This window comes from Prinia subflava, chromosome 4 (genome assembly GCF_021018805.1).
Source record: "Prinia subflava isolate CZ2003 ecotype Zambia chromosome 4, Cam_Psub_1.2, whole genome shotgun sequence".
In the NCBI taxonomy this organism is placed as follows: domain Eukaryota; kingdom Metazoa; phylum Chordata; class Aves; order Passeriformes; family Cisticolidae; genus Prinia; species Prinia subflava.
In genome coordinates, this window is record NC_086250.1 from 73,251,368 (window position 1) to 73,269,452 (window position 18,085).

Consider the following 18,085-nt stretch of genomic DNA (forward strand, 5'->3'; position numbering starts at 1 on the left):
GCTGCAGGAGGAGCCCGGAATGGTTTGGGAAGGGACCCGGAGTGGGAATGGCGGCATTATCCAGGATGGATCATCCACTGGGAATGCGTCCATGGAATTGTTCAAGGGCTGGAGGCAGCCTGGGAGAGCTGGGAATGTTCCCCTGGAGAAGGGAAGGCTCCAGGAAGAGCTTCCAGCACATTCCAGGGCCTGAAGGGGCTCCAGGAGAGCTGCAGAGGGGCTGGGGACAAGGGACAGAGGGACAGCACACAGGGAATGGCTCCCACTGCCAGAGGGCAGGGCTGGATGGGATCTTGGGCAGGAATTCCTGCCTGGAATGGAATTCCCAGAGCAGCTGTGGCTGCCCCTGCATCCCTGGAATGTCCAAGGAAAGGCTGGAGCACCCTGGGATCGTTGGAGGGGTTGGAAGTGGAGGGGCTTTGAGCTCCTTCCCACCCCGACCACGGCAGGATTGGGAATTCTGGAATCCCGGCCCATGGAATGCCGGCAGCGCCTCGGGAAGGGTCCCTGGGCTGGGCAGGGGCTGCCGGGGCTGTGCAGGGAGAGGCCGGGAAAAGCGGGATCTGTGCTGGGACGGGGCAGGATCGGGAATGTCCCTCTGGAGCCAGCGGGGATCGGGATCTGCACAGGGAACGAGCCCCGGGAACAGAGGGAGCGGCCTCAGCCCCGCCGGGGGAGCCCCGCTGGGATATTCGGGATCGTTTCCATGGAAAGGGCGCTGGGCCTGGCGGGAGGGTTGGAGTCGCCACCCCTGGAGGAATCCAAGGAATTCCTGGAGGTGGCACTCGGGGCTCTGGAGGGCATCGGGCACAGCTGGGACTCGGTGCCCTTGGAATTCTTTCCCGGCCTCGATAATCTGGGAATTCTGTGCCCACAGCACCACGAGAATTCCCAGCACATCCCGGTTATCCCTGACCATCCCAGCAATTCCCAGCCCGTGCAGCCAAACCCCTCCTGGAACAAAAAAGGGATTGAAACCATTCCTTGAATTAAAGCCATTCCTTGAATCCCCTTCAGGAGAGCCCAGATCCCGGGGGGAGAATCCCTGCTCCGAGCAGGAATGGCTGCAGCTCCCACAGAAAAATCCCGGGAAAAATCCCATCCAGGAGCACCAGATCTGGACAACCCCTGGAATCAGGGAGGGGGGACCCGGCCCCAACCCCCCCAGCAGCTCCTGGAAGAAACCATTCCCGCGGAACTCCAGGAAAAACGGGGATGGGAAAGAGGCGGAGAGGGAGGCATCGGGTGGGAATGGGGCTGGAATTAGAAGTCCTTGAGCTGTCATTCCACACCCACGGCCGGGAGCTGCTGCGCAGTCACTTGATTCCAGGGAAAAATCCCCGCACGGGCAAGGAAGGAGATGGAAAAGCAGGAAAAGCTCGGATGGGGATTTTTTGGGTTGTTTTTTTTTAGGGAAGAAACGTTCCCTCTGGCATTTGGTATTCCAAATGCAGATTCCCGGGGGAGAAAAGATCAAAAAGATTCCAGGAGAAATTCCCGGGAAAAAGGTGGTTAACCCCCAGGCTGGCTGGGGAAAAAAAAAAAAGGGAGAAAAGATCAAAAAGATTCCTGGAGAAATTCCCGGGATAAAGGTGGTTAAACCCTCACCCCCCCCCCAGCCCGAGCCAGGGCTGGGAAAAAAAGCGGGATGGGAAAAAAGCGGGATGGGAGGAATATTTGGAGGAAAAACGGGAAGGAGTGAGGGGGAAGGGGCGGGAAGATAATTCCTGTCAGACTTCCAAGATTGCTGCCAGCGCCATCTGCTCCGGCAGCGGAGTTAAAAACGCTCCGGAGGCTGCGGAGCTGCCATGGCTCCCGGAGAGAATTCCAGAGGGTGGAGCCGCTGCCTTTGGGGGGAGGGGAGGGATTTGGGACCCCTCGGGACCATCGGGAATATTGGGGGGGGGAGGGGCTGGGAAGTGTCCTGGCGTTGGAGTGAGATCCGGGATGGAATCCTGGAATGGCTGGGGTGGGAGGGATCTCGGAGATTCCCGAATTCCGCCCCATTCCGAGGGCAGGGGCACCTCCCGCTGTCCCAGGGCGCTCCAGCCTGGCCTGGGGCACTTCCAGGGATCCAGGGGCAGCCACGGCTGCTCTGGGAATCCTGGGCTGATCCCGGGGACCAGAGAATGGAAATTCCCATCCCTGGACACCAAAAATTAGAGATTCCCATCCCTGGATGCCACAGGACAGAAATTCCCATCCCTGGACACACCAGGACAGAGATTCCCATCCCTGGGCTCCAGAAGATGGAGATTCCTGTTCCTGGACACCAAAGGATGGAGATTCCCATCTCTGGGTTCCCGAGGGTCTAAATTCCCATCCCTGGGCTCCGGAGGGTGGAAATTCCCATCCCTGGGCTCCGGAGGGTGGAAATTCCCAACCACGGATACCAAAGGATGGCGATTCCCATCCCTGGGCCCCACAGGACGCAGATTCCCTCCCCCTTGTCCTGCAGTTGCACCCTCCTGCTCCAGCTCTTTTTTTTTGGGATTCGCTCCCTCCCGCCCGCCTCGGGAAGCAGCGGGATCGCTCTCCATCCCTCGGGAATGCACGGGGTGAGGTTTTCCAGGGATCTGGGCTGTTATGGCAACTGCCCCGGGAGCTCTCGTGGCCGGGCTTTGTGTTTTCCTTGGAGATGAATTCCACGGAGCGGCTCCGGGGGTTGCCGGGAGCGTCATTCCCGTTCCAGGGAAGTCACCCCGGATGCTGGGAGTTGGTCCTTGGCTCCGTGTGGATCCCGGCTCTGTATTCCCAAGCTCTGGAATCTGATCCTGGTGACATCCCAGTGTTCCGTGGGAAGTGCAGGAGTCTCCCGTGGAATTCCAGCTCTCTTTGAGGGGCACGGAGAGCCAGAATTCCATGGAAAACAGCAAAGGGACAGGGGGATTTAATTGGGGTTGAAAATTCCTGGGAATGGGAGGACACTTGGGGCTTCTTCCAGAGGATATTCCCACTTCTCCCATCCCTCCTGGGAGCCTGGAGCAGCTCCCAAAATTCCAGATTCACCAGGAAGCGGAAGGTTTGGACAGCCTGTGCTTTCCTGGGATACAGGGAACAGGGATTGACACCTGGGGGTGAATCGTGGAGTCCTGGAATGGTTTGGGTGGGAATCCTGGAATGGTTTTGATGGGAATCCTGGAATGGTTTGGGGACCTTAATCCCGCCCCATTCCCACCCCTCCCATGGGCAGGGACATTCCACCATCCCAGATTTCTCCAGCCTGGCCTTGGACACTTCCCGGGATCCAGGGGTGGCCACAGCTTCTCTGGGAATTCCATCCCAGAGCCGGATGTTCTGGATCTGCTCCTTTTTAGGGATCTTCGAGGATCCTTTCGGGAACTTTTCAGAGAATGAATTCCCTTGGGAATTCCAGCATTTCCAGGCTCCAGCTGCTGCAGGGATTGGGAAGAGCATTCCCAGCAGGACAGGGAGTGCTGGATCTGGGTTTGGAATCTTCAGGTCAAGAGGGACGTGGAGCTCCTGGAGCAGATCCTGGAGGGATGGGAAGATGGGGAAAGGACAGGCCATGGAATTGTTGGAGCAAACCCAGAGGAGGAACCAGGATGATCCAAGGCTGGAAAATTTGGGATTGTCCAGCCTGGAGAAGGGAAAAATCTGGGACGGCCCAACTGTGACCTGCCAGGACCTGAAGGGGCTCCAGGAGAGCTGCAGAGGGGCTGGGACAAGGGACAGAGAGACAGCACACAGGGAATGGCTCCCACTGCCAGAGGGCAGGGCTGGGTGGGATCTTGGGCAGGAATTGCTGCCTGGAATGGAATTGCCAGAGCAGCTGTGGCTGCCCCTGCATCCCTGGAATGCCCAAGGAAGGATTGGAGCAGCCTGGGATCATGGGAGGTGTCCCTGCCCATGGAATGGGATGGGATTGGGATGGGATTTGAGGTCCTTTCCCACCCAAACTCTTCCATGATTTTTCCATGGGAAGAACTTCCGGACTGTGGAGGCTGTGGAATCTCCTTCCCTGGAATATTCCCGATCCAGCCGGACACATCCATGAGGAACATTCCCAAAGTCCTCTCCAATGGTTCCTCCCCCGTTTCACGGTGGCTCCGAGCTCCCTTTTCCAGGGAATCCTGCCCAGATCCGGGGGGCAGTTCCAGGATCTGGGAGCGGAGCCGCTCCTGAGGTGACCCAGCTGCTCCTCCTGGGAAGGGCTGGAAAACCGAGGGATGATTCGGGAATGATCCGGTGGCTGTGGCCCAGCTGCTGCCACAGGGAGCTGCTCCAGGCCTGGAGTGCCGGGTGGGAAGGAGATGGAATTCCTGGGATGTGCTTTTCCATAGTGTCCCTTCCACCTGGCAATTCCTTGGGTGTCGTTTTCCATGTTATTCCCTGAACATGGCAATTCCCTGGATTTGGTTTCCCATCGTTTTCCCTACATTTGGCAATTCCTTGGATTTGGTTCCCCGTCGTTTTCCCTACATTTGGCAATTCCCTGGATGTGGTTTTCCACAGTGTCCCCTCCTCATTTAGGGAAAAATCCAAGGGCTGGATCCAAGGACGGGATATCCCAATGTCACCCCTGACCTGGCATCCACACCCAGCACATTCCAGAGGGAAGATCCCACTTTCCCACTGGATTTCCTGCCCCAGCTCAGCCGGACACCACATTCCCAGGACGAGCTCTCCTGTTCTGTGTCCTGGGACATTCCAGGCCCAGGGATGGAGCTCGGAGCTTCCCAAATAACCCCGTGTCGTTCCCAGAAATCTCCAGAAAGGCAGGACTGGAGGGTTTTTTTGGGATCTTCCTGCTGCTCCTGGAACATTCCACGGCTCCATCAAGCGCAGGATCCCAGATTCCCAAGGGAGAAAAGGGCAAGGACAGGATCATCCTCCCGAATTCCCCCTGCTGGCCTCAGCTCCGGGATTTCAAAAAACCTTGGGAAAGGCACATTTTCCATGGCTTTGTCCAGGCTCCCTTTGAACCTGTTCCGCGCTGCCGGTTCTTTATTCCCACTGAACATCCCCGATCCCCAAAAATAGCCCAGTTTCCAGCACGACCAACAGCATGGGATGGAATTTCAGTGCCAAATTCCTCCCTTTTGTCCCCATTGGATTCCGCCTCGGGTGGAATCGCTGACGGATTCCGGGCGGAGCTGCCGGAGCCTTTCAGTGCCGCTGGAAGAGCGTTTTCCATAAAGGAAAAACGCCGGAGGCCAAAAAAAGAAAAAGAAAAAAAAAAAAGAAAAAGCCCAAATCCTCTCCGGAGCGGTTCGAAAAGCTTGGGAAGAGCGGAGCAGGGATTGGGAAGGAGGAATTTTCCCAAAGGAAGGGTGAGCACAGCGGATCCGGGCTTGGGAATGAGGCTGGAGCTGGGAAGGGAGGGAGGGGATTGTGGCACTCATGGATTTTAGGATCGTGGAACAGCTCTGGGTTGGGAGGGCCCTCAAATCATCCCAATCCACCCCTGATTTTTCCTGCTTTTCCACCCAGCGTCTCCGAGCGTTCCCTGAAAAAAAGCAGGAATTCCTGCTAGACCCTGCCGGGCTCAGTCTGGCACTCGGGAACAGATGTCACCCCTCGGGAAAGCGGGAAGTGTGACGGGAGCCGCGCCCGTGCCGGTGGCACTCGGGTGTCTGGCACGTTGGCGGTGGCGGCACTTCCGTCACCGGAGCCGCTCGGGAAGGGGTGGGAGCAGCTCCCCGGGGGAGCGGATCCCACGGGAATGTGGCTGTGGGGAGGCTCTCGTGGAATCGCGGAACGGATCGGATTGGGGCGGCCTCAAAGCTCATCCCGCTCCCGCCTTTCCGTGGGACACCTTGGGTGTATCCCAAGGGTGCTCCTTGGGCACTTCCAGGGATCCAGGGGCTACTCTGGGAATTCTGGCTGGTCTCAGAGCTTCCACTGGAAGGGGCTCCAAGCCTTTTCCAGCGAGGCTTGGGAAGAGGAAAAGTCTTGGGAGCAAAGTGGGGCCGGGGGAACAACCCCAGCCACTTCCCAGTTTGTCCCACTCTAGGAATTCTCTGGGAATATCCTCTTCACTGCTCTCCTTGTTTTCCAGGTGGAGACGAGAAACTCATCCCTGATTCCATTGTTCCCCTCGTTTTCCAGGTGGAGATCAAAAACTCCTCCCTGACTTTGCTCTTTTCCTTGTTTTCCGTGTGGAGACAACAAATTCGTCCCAGACTCCATTTCTCTCCTTGTTTTCCAGCTGGAGACAAGGAACTCATCCCTCTCATCCCTGACTCTGCTGTTTTCCTTGTTTTCCAGGTGGAGACCAGGAACTCATCCCTGATCCCATTGTATTCCCTGTTTTCCAGATGGAGACAAAACTCATCCCTGACTTTAGTTCTCCTTGTTTTCCAGGGGAAGACAAGAAACTTCTCCCTGACTTTGCTCTTTTCCCTTTTTTCCATGTGGAGACAGGAACTCATCCCCAACTTTGCTCTTTCCCTTCTCCCAGGGGATGACGAGAAATTCCTTCCCCGAATTCTCTCCTTGTTCTCCTTGGGAAGAAAAGAAACTCATCCCCGATCCCATTGTTTTCCAGATGGAGACAAAACTCATCCCTGACTTTCTCCTTGTTTTCCAGGGAAAGATGAGAAGCTTCTCCCTGACTTTGCCCTTTTCCTTGTTTTCCATGTGGAGATGGAAAACTTCTCCCGGACTCCGCTTCTCTCCTTGTTCTCCTTGGGAAGACAAGAAATTCATCCCCGATCCCGTTCTTTTCCTTGTTTTCCAGGGGAAGATGAGAAGCTTCTCCCTGGCTCCGCTCCTCTCCTCGTTCTCCTTGGGAAGACAAGACACTCATCCCTGATCCCATTGTTTTCCCTGTTTTCCAGGTGGAGGCAAAGAACTCATCCCTGACTTTAGTTCTCCTTGTTTATCATGTGGAGATGCGAAACTTCTCCCTGGCTCCGCCTCTCTCCTTGTTTTCCATGTGGAGACAAGGAACTCATCCCTGACTTGGCTCTTTCCTTTCTCCTGGAGGACGACAGGAAATTTCTCCGACTTCTCTCCTCGTTCTCCTCGGGAAGACAAGGAACTCATCCCTGACCCTGTTCTTTTCCTTGTTTTCCAGGGAAAGATGAGAATCTTCTCCTTGACTTTGCTCTTTTCCTTGTTTTTCATGTGGAGATGTGAAACTTCTCCCTGGCTCCATTTCTCTCCTTGTTTTCCATGTGGAGACAGGAACTCAGCCCCGAATTTGCTCTTTCCCTTCTCCCGGGGAATGACAGGAAACTCCTTCCCCGACTTCTCTCCTCGTTCTCCTTGGGAAGACAAGAAATTCATCCCCGATCCCGTTCTTTTCCTTGTTTTCCAGGGAAAGACGAGAAGCTTCTCCCTGACTTTGCTCTTTTCCTTGTTTTCCGAGTGGAGACAGGAACTCGTCCCTGGCTTTGCTCTTTCCCTTCTCCCGGGCAATGACAGGAAACTCCTTCTCCAACTTCTCGTTCTCCTTGGGAAGCCAAGGCACTCATCCCCGATCCTGCTTCTTTCCCGTCTTTTCCAGGGGAAGACGAGAAGCTGGCCGCGTCCTTGCTGGACGGGAAGTTCCCGCGGAGCACCTCCATGACGGACACGGTCCGGGAAGGCCACGGGATCCCCCCTCCCCCGCAGACCGCCCCTCCCCCGCCCCCCTCCCCCTACTACTTCGACACCGGCCCCCCTCCGTCCTTCTCGCCGCCGCCGCCGCCGGGCCGGGCCTACGACACCATCCGCTCCAGCTTCAAGCCGGGCCTGGAGGCCAAGCTGCACGGGCTGCCGCAGGTGCTGAGCGCGGCCGAGATGTACGACCAGGCCCGGGGCTCCATGCCCTACCCCGAGCGGCAGAAGAGGGCCCGCTCCATGATCATCCTCCAGGATTCCTCCCACCTCCCCGTGGAGCCCACCGAGATCCCGCGGCCCGGCCCGGCCGCCACGCCGCCGGAGAAGCTCAAGAGGAAAGGGCGGGTCATCGACAACCCCTACGCCAACATGGGCCAGTTCAACGTCAGCCTCTTCGCGCCCACCAAGCCGCAGAGGAAGAAGAGCCCCCTGGTGAAGCAGCTCCAGGTGGAGGACGCCCAGGAGCGGGCGGCCTTGGCCATCACCGGCGGCTACTCCTCGCGGGAGCCGTCGCCCACGCGCCGGAGCCACCGCCTGGAATACCAGCACCACCCCGGCATCGCTCAGGTGGAAGCCGCCGGCCTCCCCTTCGCCACCGCCATCGCCACCGGCGTCATGAAGGACCGCGACCGGCGTCTGGACGAGAGGAGGAAGTCCACGGTGTTCCTGTCGGTGGGAGCCATCGAGGGGCCGGCGCCGGGCGGCAGCGAGATGCCGTCGCTGCAGCAGTCGCGCTCCATCGACGAGCGGCTCCTGGGCAGCCGGGACGTCCTCCTGCCGTCGCCCGTGTCAGCTTTAAAGCCATTGATCGGCAGCTCCTCCTCGACCTTCATCCACCCCCTGACGGGAAAGCCCCTGGATCCCAACTCGCCCCTGGCGCTGGCGCTGGCCGCAAGGGAACGGGCGCTGTCCACTCAAGTCCCATCCCGGTCGCCCACCCCGATCCACAGCCCCGACTCGGACAGAGCCGCGCCCCTGTTTGTGGACATCCAAACCAAAGAGCCGGACAGGGCGGACTTGGAGAGCTTGGTGTCCCCCGCCTACTCCCCCGGAGGGAAGGCGGTGATGGCGGCCGACGCCGGCGCCCTGACCCCCACCAAGAGCCCCTGGGGGACTCCGGCCACCCTGCGGAAGGAGCCCGAGGCGCGAGCAGAGCTGCCGGGCAAGGAGGAGAAGAAGCCCGAGGACAAGAAGTCCATGATCATCAGCATCGTGGACACGTCGCAGCAGAAGACCGCCGGCCTCATCATGGTCCACGCCACCAGTAACGGCCAAGACGAGATCGGCCTGGAGATCAAGGAGGAGAGCCCGGCCGTGCCCGAGGTCTGCGCCGAGCCGGCCGAGTCCCCCAAGGCCGAGCCGCAGCCCAGCCCCGTGGGGAAGCCGCCGGCCAGCCCGGCCTCGGAGAAGGCGCTGGGCCAGGGCAGCTCGGAGGAGGAGGTGGAGCCCTACACGGTGACCCTCCCGCCCGCCCAGCTGTCCTCCAGCGACGAGGAGACCCGCGAGGAGCTGGCCAAGATCGGGCTGGTGCCGCCCCCGGATGAATTCGCCAACGGGGTGCTGGTGACCACCCCCGGCACCCCCGTGAGCCACCTGGCTGCGCCCGGCGCGCCCTCCCTGCCAGCGGCAGCAGTAGCACCTTCTCCCCCCGGCGCGACACCCTCAGGGAAGCCCTCGGACGCCCCCGCGGCCCCGGAGTCGGCGGCGGACTCGGGAGTGGAAGAGGTGGACACCAGGAGCTCCAGCGACCACCACCTGGAGACCACGAGCACCATCTCCACGGTCTCCAGCATGTCCACGCTGTCCTCGGAGAGCGGCGAGCCCACCGACACCTACACGTCCTTCGCCGACGGCCAAACTTTTCTACTCGAGAAGCCACCAGTGCCTCCAAAGCCCAAACTCAAGTCCCAGCTCAGCAAGGGGCCGGTTACTTTCAGGGACCCACTTTTGAAGCAGTCTTCGGACAGCGAGCTCATCTCCCAGCACCACGCGGCCACGCTGGCGGCCACCAGCGCGGCCCGGCCACGCTACCTCTTTCAGAGAAGGTCCAAGCTATGGGGGGACCCCATGGAGAGCAGGCCCGGCCACGGGGCCGAAGAGGACAAACCAACTGTGATCAGCGAGCTGAGCTCCCGCCTCCAGCAGCTCAACAAGGACACGCGCTCCTTGGGCGAGGAACCGGCCGGCTCCGCCCTGGATCCCGGCAAGAAGTCGCCGGTGGTGGCCGCACGGTAAGAGCCGGGCGCGGCCGGGGTTGGGGACAGGGTGGGGACGCTTTGAGGGACGTCCCGGAGCTCCGGGAGCTCGGTGGAGGGGCCGGGACAGCCGCAGGAGGTGCGGCGCCGGCTCCCGGTGCGTCACGGTTGCGGCCGCTCCCCTGTGTCCTCCCCTCCCTGTGGGACAGGGCTGTGGTGACAATGACGGTGCTGAGGTGACAATGGCAGTGCTGTGGTGACAATGGTGGTGCTAAGGTGTCAGTGATGATGCTGTGGTGACAATAGCAAGGCTATGGTGACAACGACGGTGCTGTGGTGACAATGGCAAGGCTGTGGTGACAATGGCGGTGCTGTGGTGACGATGGTGGTGCTAAGGTGTCAGTGGTGATGCTGTGGTGACAATAGCAAGGCTGTGGTGACAATGACGGTGCTGTGGTGACAATGGCAAGGCTGTGGTGACAATGGCGGTGCTGTGGTGACGATGGGGATGCTGAGGTGACAATGCCAATGCCGTGCTGATGATCATGCCGTGGTGACAATGACAAGGCTGTAGTGACAATGACAATGCCGTGGCCACAATGGGGATGCTGAGGTGACAATGACGATGTGACAATGGCAATGCTGTGGTGACAATGACGATGCCATGGTGACAGTGATGGTGCTGTAGTGACAATGGCAAGGCTGTGGTGACAATGGCGGTGCTGTGGTGACGATGCTGTGGTGATGATGGGGATGCTGAGGTGACAATGACGATGCCATGCTGACGATGATGCCGTGGTGACAATGACAAGGCTGTAGTGACAAAGACGATGCCGTGGTGACAATGACATGGTGACAATGGGGATGCTGAGGTGACAGTGACAACGTCGTGCTGACAGTCATGCTGTGCTGACACCGACAAGGCTGTAGTGACAATGACGATGCCGTGGTGACAATGACGATACTGTGGTGACAATGACAATGTCGTGGTGACAATGACAGGGCCATGGTGACAATGACAAGTCCGTGGTGACAATGAGGATGCCATGGTGACAATGACAATGCTGTGATGACGATGACAAGGCTGTGGTGACAGTGACGATGTCGTGATGACAATGACAAGGCTGTGGTGACAATGACAATGCTGTGGTGGCAGTGACGATGCTGTGGTGACAATGTCAAGTCCTGGGTCACCCCCTCCGTGTTCACTCCTCGCCAAGCACCAAGGACAGGTTTCTCCGGGGTTTTTCCATTTCCGAGGATCTCCAGGTGTTGTCCCACTCAGGAGGTGACAAAGGTGGCCCGTGGCACCCCCCTGGCCAGGACGTGGTGGCACCAACTCCGCCCTGGTTCTGCCTCACCCACCCGACCCTAAAACGATCCCAAACCTTCCAGGTCGGAGCCCAAATCCTTAAAAAGCTTGGGAATGTTGAATCCCAGCAGGAAGTGACCCAAAATTCCGAGTCCTGTCCTGCCCTTTCGGGTGCGGCCCCACAGAGCGTCCATGGGCCGGTGTCACCCGGTGTCACCCGGTGTCACCTGGTGTCACCCATGGGTGCCGGGGCTCAGCTCTGGATCAGGGCCAGCCCTTCCCATGGGAAAAGCTTTTCCAACCAAACCATCCCGGCCACATGCACGTGGCAGTGGCACAGGACGTGACACTTCAGCCGGTGGCCTTGGGGACAAAGTGTCCTGGAGCATCCCAGGGTCACTCCGGCCTATCCCGGTGGATACAAACTGGGAATACTGGGAGCGGATCTGGGGGCGTTTCCCTGCCCCAGGGTGTCATTCCCTGCGGAGCTGGGTGTCACCCGAGTCCCCTCCCTCATCCCGAGCCGAGGCCGTTCACGGATCCTCTGGAATCGCAGCTGTGCCCACTCCAGAGGCGCCGGAAATTTGGGAATTCCAGGCTTTTACGAGCCCTGCCAGGATCCCACCCTGGTTTGGGGTTCCCTGCTGGGAATCCTCTGGGATTCCAGACATCGGAATGTCCCTTTCCATGTCCCCATCCCTTCCATCCGTGTCCATCCGATCTCCCGGTTTTCCCCCGGAGCAATTTCCCCCATTTCGAAGATCACCCCTTCTCCATCCTCTCTTCCCTGCGATCCCCGCAATTCCCAGGGCTCCGTGCCCCCCTCATCCGGCCCCCGGAGCCTCCTGTTTTCCCGCACATCCCGTCCTCGCTCCCCGCCGGAATCAGCCCTTCCCGCCATCCCGCAGAGTCCCACATTCCCGGGTTTTGCCCTTTTGGGAAAGTAACGGCCTTTCATCTCCCGAGTTTTTGAGATGCCAAGGCTTGAAACGTTTCCCAGGAAGTCGGTGGTGAACGGAATTTTTAACGGTGGCGGCCGCTCTCCCGCAGTGTCCGAGTTCTCCTGGGTTTTGGGGTTTTTTTATGGAATTGCTGTGAATTCAGGGAATAATGGGAGCAGGGTTAGGTAAGAGGGTTAAGTGACCCAGTTTGGGATGCGTTTTCCAGGCTCTGGAATTGTCCAGAGAAGGGAAATGTCACCTCAAGAGCTGCTGGGAGCCAGAGGTGGCCTGGAATTCTGCAGGGATGGGGACAGGGAGGTGGCCTGGAATTCTGCAGGGGTGGGGACAGGGAGGTGGCCTGGAGTTCCCAAAAGGACACTGAGAGGTCCTGGAATCCCAAAAGGAGCAGGGACACTGAGGTGTCCCAGAGTCCCCAAAGGGGACAGTGAGGTGTCCTGGAATTTGGGAATGGGGCCACTGGGGTGGCCTGGAGCCCCACAGGGACACTGATGTTCCCGTGCCTGATCCCACCCAGTTCCTCCCTCTGGATCCATGGGATTGGCGGAGCAGCTGCCACTGGGGAATCATCCTGGAATTCCTCCCTCCCCGCATTCATCCTGAATCCCCAGCAATTCCATGCAAGCTCAGGGAATTCCCTGCTCCAGAGCCGTCCCCGGCGCCTTTCCCTGGCCGAGCCCTGTGGGAATCCTCCCTGGGAACCCCGGGAAGCCCCGATCCGTGGCTTTTTCCCAAGCTCTAACTCCGGCTCTGTCTCCTCCCAAGCCGGGCGTCCACGGAAGGACCTTTGAGCCGAGGGACTGGGAAAGAGCCCAAGGAATTCTGACAGTGGGAGCGTCAGGTCACAGTTCAGGCCAGTGACGGTGACAATCCCGGGACCGGAGTGAGGGACCGGGGACACCCAGGATGGTGACAGTGACAGCGGAGCAAGGGGACAACTTCCCTTCATCCGTGGTGGCCCTTGGTGGCCGTGTCCAAGAGCAGCTTCCTCGCGTTTAACCCGAAACCCTGGAATTGTTGAGGCTGGAAAATCCCTCTGATCCCACCGAGTCCGGCTGTTCCCAGCACTGCCCCGTGTCCCCAAGTGCCACATCCACACTGCTTCTAATCCCACCGGGAATGGGGGTTCCACCCCTTCCCTGGGCATTCCCATTCCAACGCTTCGTCAACTTTCCGGGAAGGCGTTTTCCCAAAATTCCAAACTTGGCCTTGAGGTGACTCCCTCTCGTTCCCTGGGAGCAGAGCCCCACCCTGCCCTGGCTGGAATTCCTGTCCGGGATTCCTGGAGCGGTGGGCGGGATCCTGGAGAAAATCCCGGGATCCTGGAAAACCCCGGGAGAGGCTCGGGAAGTGCCGGGAGCCGCGCGAGGCCGAGCGCGTTCCGCGTGTGACGTGCGCGTCCCCAATAAAGCTGACGGTGACCCTGACAGGTGTGTGTGTGTCATTGGGGACACGCCCATTCCCAGGATTTTGGGGGCCGCATTCTGTGCCCAGAGCCGGCTCCAGGTTCGCTCCAGGCGACATTCCCGCAAAATTCCCGCGACATTCCCGTCCCGCGTCCCCCTGTCCCGTGCCCGGGAGTGGCCACACACCCGCTGTCCGTAATCCCAATTGGATGCATCTTCCCAACCTCTGGGACTTACTGGGAGCATCCCAAACTTCCCAAAAACTCTGCCCCAGCTGCTTTGTCTTTTCCAGCCGATCGGAAGGATCTCACCACGGTTTAATTCCCAGGAATCTGGGATGTGGTGGTCCCAGGGTTTGTCCAGGTCGTTCCCAGGTAGAGCTTTGTGTTTCCCTCTGGAATTTGGAAGGAGGCTCCAACTCCAGAACTGTGGGAGCTTTGCCCATCCCAAGGGTTTTTCCAGTTAAATCCCAGCCGCAGATTTCCAGCTTTTCCGAGAGCTTTCCTTGGCATTGATAAATCTCCAAGACAACTTCCAGGAGAGTTCCGAGGTTTTGGGGCTCCAGGGCTGGGGGAGCTTTTCCAAAGGGAGCTGGCTCCTGGGGACTTCCAGGAGCATCCCAAATATCCCAGTTTGGAGCTCTGGATCAGAGGGAAGCTTTTCCGAGGGTTTTTTCCGTGTCTTTGCTCATTCCTTTGTTTCTCTTAGACCCCAAAAGGCTCCCGGGAAGCGGAATCTGAGCTTCCAAAGGGAGCGTTTCCAGTGCTGCTCTGCAATTCCATGAATTCCTTTGTATTCCCACAGATCTGAGGGAGAAGGAGAAGAAACTTGATCCATTTGGGGGTTTTAGTTCCTTTTAGGGTAAAGCTGCCTCTTTTTCTCCCACCCTAAATGAATTCCCTGTCCCGGAAGTGGTGTCACATCCCAACAAAAGCTTGGAAAACCAAGCCCTGTTTCCTTGTAGGCTTGGGGGGGCTTTCCCGGGGAAATTCCCTGGGAAAAAGGATTTGGGATGAAAATCGAGGGAATTGGGGAAGGAAGGGAAAGGGGGACTGGAATCAGTGAGGGAGAGCGGGAATGGAGGGGATTTGGGGCAGGGAGGGTGGGGACGAGGCGGTGGAGAGGATTTGGGGATTGAGGTGCGGGACACGGATTTGTAGGGAATTCTCAGAGCCTGACTGAGGGCCCACAGAGCCTCGTGTGCAAATTATTTCCCTAAATTATTATAATTCAGGAGAATTAAAGGGGCTTTCAGGCAGAGGTGTGGGGACAGGAATGACAGGTCTTTACTGGGGTGTATAACAAATCAAACAAGCAACAACAACTGCAGCACTGATAATAATTAATAATAAATTAATAATAAATTATTAATAAATTAATAATAAATTAATAATACATTAATAATAATTAATAATAAATTGATAATAAATTAATAATACATTCATAATAATTATTAATAAATTAATAATAAATTAATAATAAATTAATAATAAATTAATAAATAATTTCCCAAGAAAGTCCCTGGGAAAAGCCTGACTGAGGGCCCACAGAGCCTCGTGTGCAAATTATTTCCCTGAATTATTATAATTTAGGAGAATTAAAGGGGCTTTCAGGCAGAGGTGTGGGGACAGGAATGACAGGTCTTTACTGGGGTGTATAACAAATCAAACAACAACAACTCCAGCATTAATAATAATTAATAATACATTAATAATACATTAATAATAAATAATAAATTAATAATAAATTAATAATAAATTAATACATAAATTCCCAGGAAATTCCCTGGGAAAGGCCTGACTGAGGGCTCACAGAGCCTCGTGTGCAAATTATTTCCCTAAATTATTATAATTTAGGAGAATTAAAGGGGCTTTCAGGCAGAGGTGTGGGGACAGGAATGACAGGTCTTTACTGGGGTGTATAACAAATCAAACAAGCAACAACAACTACAGCATTAATAATAATTAATAATAAATTAATAATACAATAATAATAAATAATAAATTAATAATTATTCCATTTTTATTTTATTTTTTTATTCCATTCCATTTTTATCCAGTCAGGTACCTACAGGAGTTTTCTTGCTGGGCCAATCCTAAGTTAAGATTGGATGTGCGGCAATATTTGTAATTTCTTACACAAATTCTATGCGATCTGTTCCACCTAGGAATTTTTAGCAAGGCTGCGTTTATTTTTGTTGTGATAGAATTTAACTAATTTTGCAAAAGTTAATACCAGTGAACTTTAAACTGGGCTTTGGGTCTTTCTCGCCAGCTAATTCAGTCTCTTATTTGCCAAGGCACTTAAAAATCCTCCGTTTATTTAAAATTAAATTTGTATTTCCCCCTCGTGTCCATGCGGATGTTCAGAATGTTAGACTGGAGATTTAAAGATCAAAAATACAAATAATCAAACATACAAAACCGCAAAAACATTAAAAATTAGACATCAAAAATACAAAAAATCAAACATACAAAAACGTCAGAAATTTGACATCAAAAATACAAATAATCAAACATACAAAAACGCAAAAACGTCAAAAATTCGACATCAAAAATACAAATAATCAAACATACAAAAATACAAAAACGTCAAAAATTTGACATCAAAAATACAAAAAATCAAACATACAAAAACGTCAAAAATTCGACATCAAAAATACAAAAAATCAAACATACAAAAACGCAAAAATGTTAAAAATTCGACATCAAGAATACAAAAAATCAAACATACAAAAACGTCAAAAATTTGACATCAAAAATACAAAAAATCAAACATACAAAAACGTCAAAAATTTGACATCAAAAATACAAAAAATCAAACATACAAAAATGCAAAAACGTCAAAAATTTGACATCAAAAATACAAAAAATCAAACATACAAAACCGCAAAAATGTCAAAAATTCGACATCAAAAATACAAAAAATCAAACATACAAAAACGTCAAAAATTTGACATCAAAAATACAAATAATCAAACATACAAAAACGCAAAAACGTCAAAAATTTGACATCAAAAATACAAAAAATCAAACATACAAAAATACAAAAACGTCAAAAATTTGGCATCAAAAATACAAAAAATCAAACATACAAAAACGTCAAAAATTTGACATCAAAAATACAAAAAATCAAACATACAAAAACGCAAAAACGTCAAAAATTCGACATCAAAAATACAAAAAATCAAACATACAAAAACGCAAAAATGTCAAAAATTCGACATCAAAAATACAAAAAAATCAAACATACAAAAACGCAAAAATGTCAAAAATTCGACATCAAAAATACAAAAAATCAAACATACAAAAACGCAAAAACATTAAAAATTAGACATCAAAAATACAAAAAATCAAACATACAAAAACACAAAAACGTCAAAAATTTGACATCAAAAATACAAAAAATCAAACATACAAAAACGTCAAAAATTTGACATCAAAAATACAAAAAATCAAACATACAAAAACGCAAAAACGTCAAAAATTCGACATCAAAAATACAAATAATCAAACATACAAAAACGCAAAAACGTTAAAAACGTCAAAAATACAAAAGATAAAAATACAAAAGATAAAAATACAAAAGAGAAATAAATAATAAATAAACTTCCTAAATAGAAGTGTTTAAGATAGAAGGTAACAAAATAAATGATCAAGCTGCAGAAAATGCAGCTTCAAACCAGCGTCGACGCCTTGCAGCAGCTTTTGGAAGAGATCAATCGAGTCCGATCTGTTTTGAGAATTACAAATTAAACTTACCCCATTTTCTAACCCATTGAAAGACGACTGGAACATCAAACCTCCCAGAATTTCGACATTTAAAGCACAAAAAGCTCTTTAAAAAGTCGCTAAAGCTCTTCAAAGAACACAAAAAACCAAAAAACTCCTTTTTTCTCACAGTGTTAAGAAATAAAATGCGACTTTCTGTTGTCGTATTTCAGTAGGGCTCTTCCAAGAAAGATTCTTTGTTGATAATAGAGTGGAGTTTTCTTCCTTATAATTCTCCAAACCCAATTTTTACAACGATAGAGATGATGGCTCAAATTGTAATTAAGAGCCAGAATAAAACTGCTGAGTATAAATGGCTCTCCTCAAAATCGTTGAGTTGGTCACATTAATTAGGGATTTTCAGCTCTTTTTAAGACCTTTTAATTTAATTAATTAAATTTATAATTTATTTATAATAAATAATTTATTTATAATAAATTTATAATATATAATTTATTTATAATAAATTAAATTTATTAATAAATATATAATAAATTAAATTTAAATTAATTTAATTTAATTAATTTAATTTTAATTAAATTCATCTTATGTTGCTAATACTGTTAAAATGGAAGGATTGGTTTTAAAAAGTGTTAGCAGTGATGCCCTTGGCTTTAACGCCTTTATAGAATTTTGCGACACGGAACCAACCAATATTCTGTTTTTTATATCAATTTTTCCAGGATTCATAGCAAAAAGAAACACAAAAAGAGACAAACTGACAACAGGCGCTTTTTCCGGGGCAATTTTTACTTCTGTAAAAGTAGAAACAACCAATCGCGCTTGCCGACGTTTTTTATGAGATTTCGCTTCGTTGGGTGGACCCGCAAAAATAAAGATAATTAATAACCCCGAAAATTTTTGGCTCAAAAAT

The 18,085-nt window shown here is 52.8% G+C and overlaps 1 protein-coding gene across 1 annotated transcript in view; it reads left to right on the forward strand.

Moving 5' to 3' along the window:
- The window catches only part of SHANK3 (SH3 and multiple ankyrin repeat domains 3), a 77,074-nt gene that overhangs the window by 42,881 nt on the left and 16,108 nt on the right, over positions 1 to 18,085 (forward strand). Inside the window, exon 9 of the mRNA XM_063395013.1 lies at positions 7,475 to 9,800. Coding sequence (XP_063251083.1) covers positions 7,475 to 9,800 — 2,326 coding nt within the window. The remainder of the gene's footprint in view (positions 1 to 7,474; positions 9,801 to 18,085) is intronic.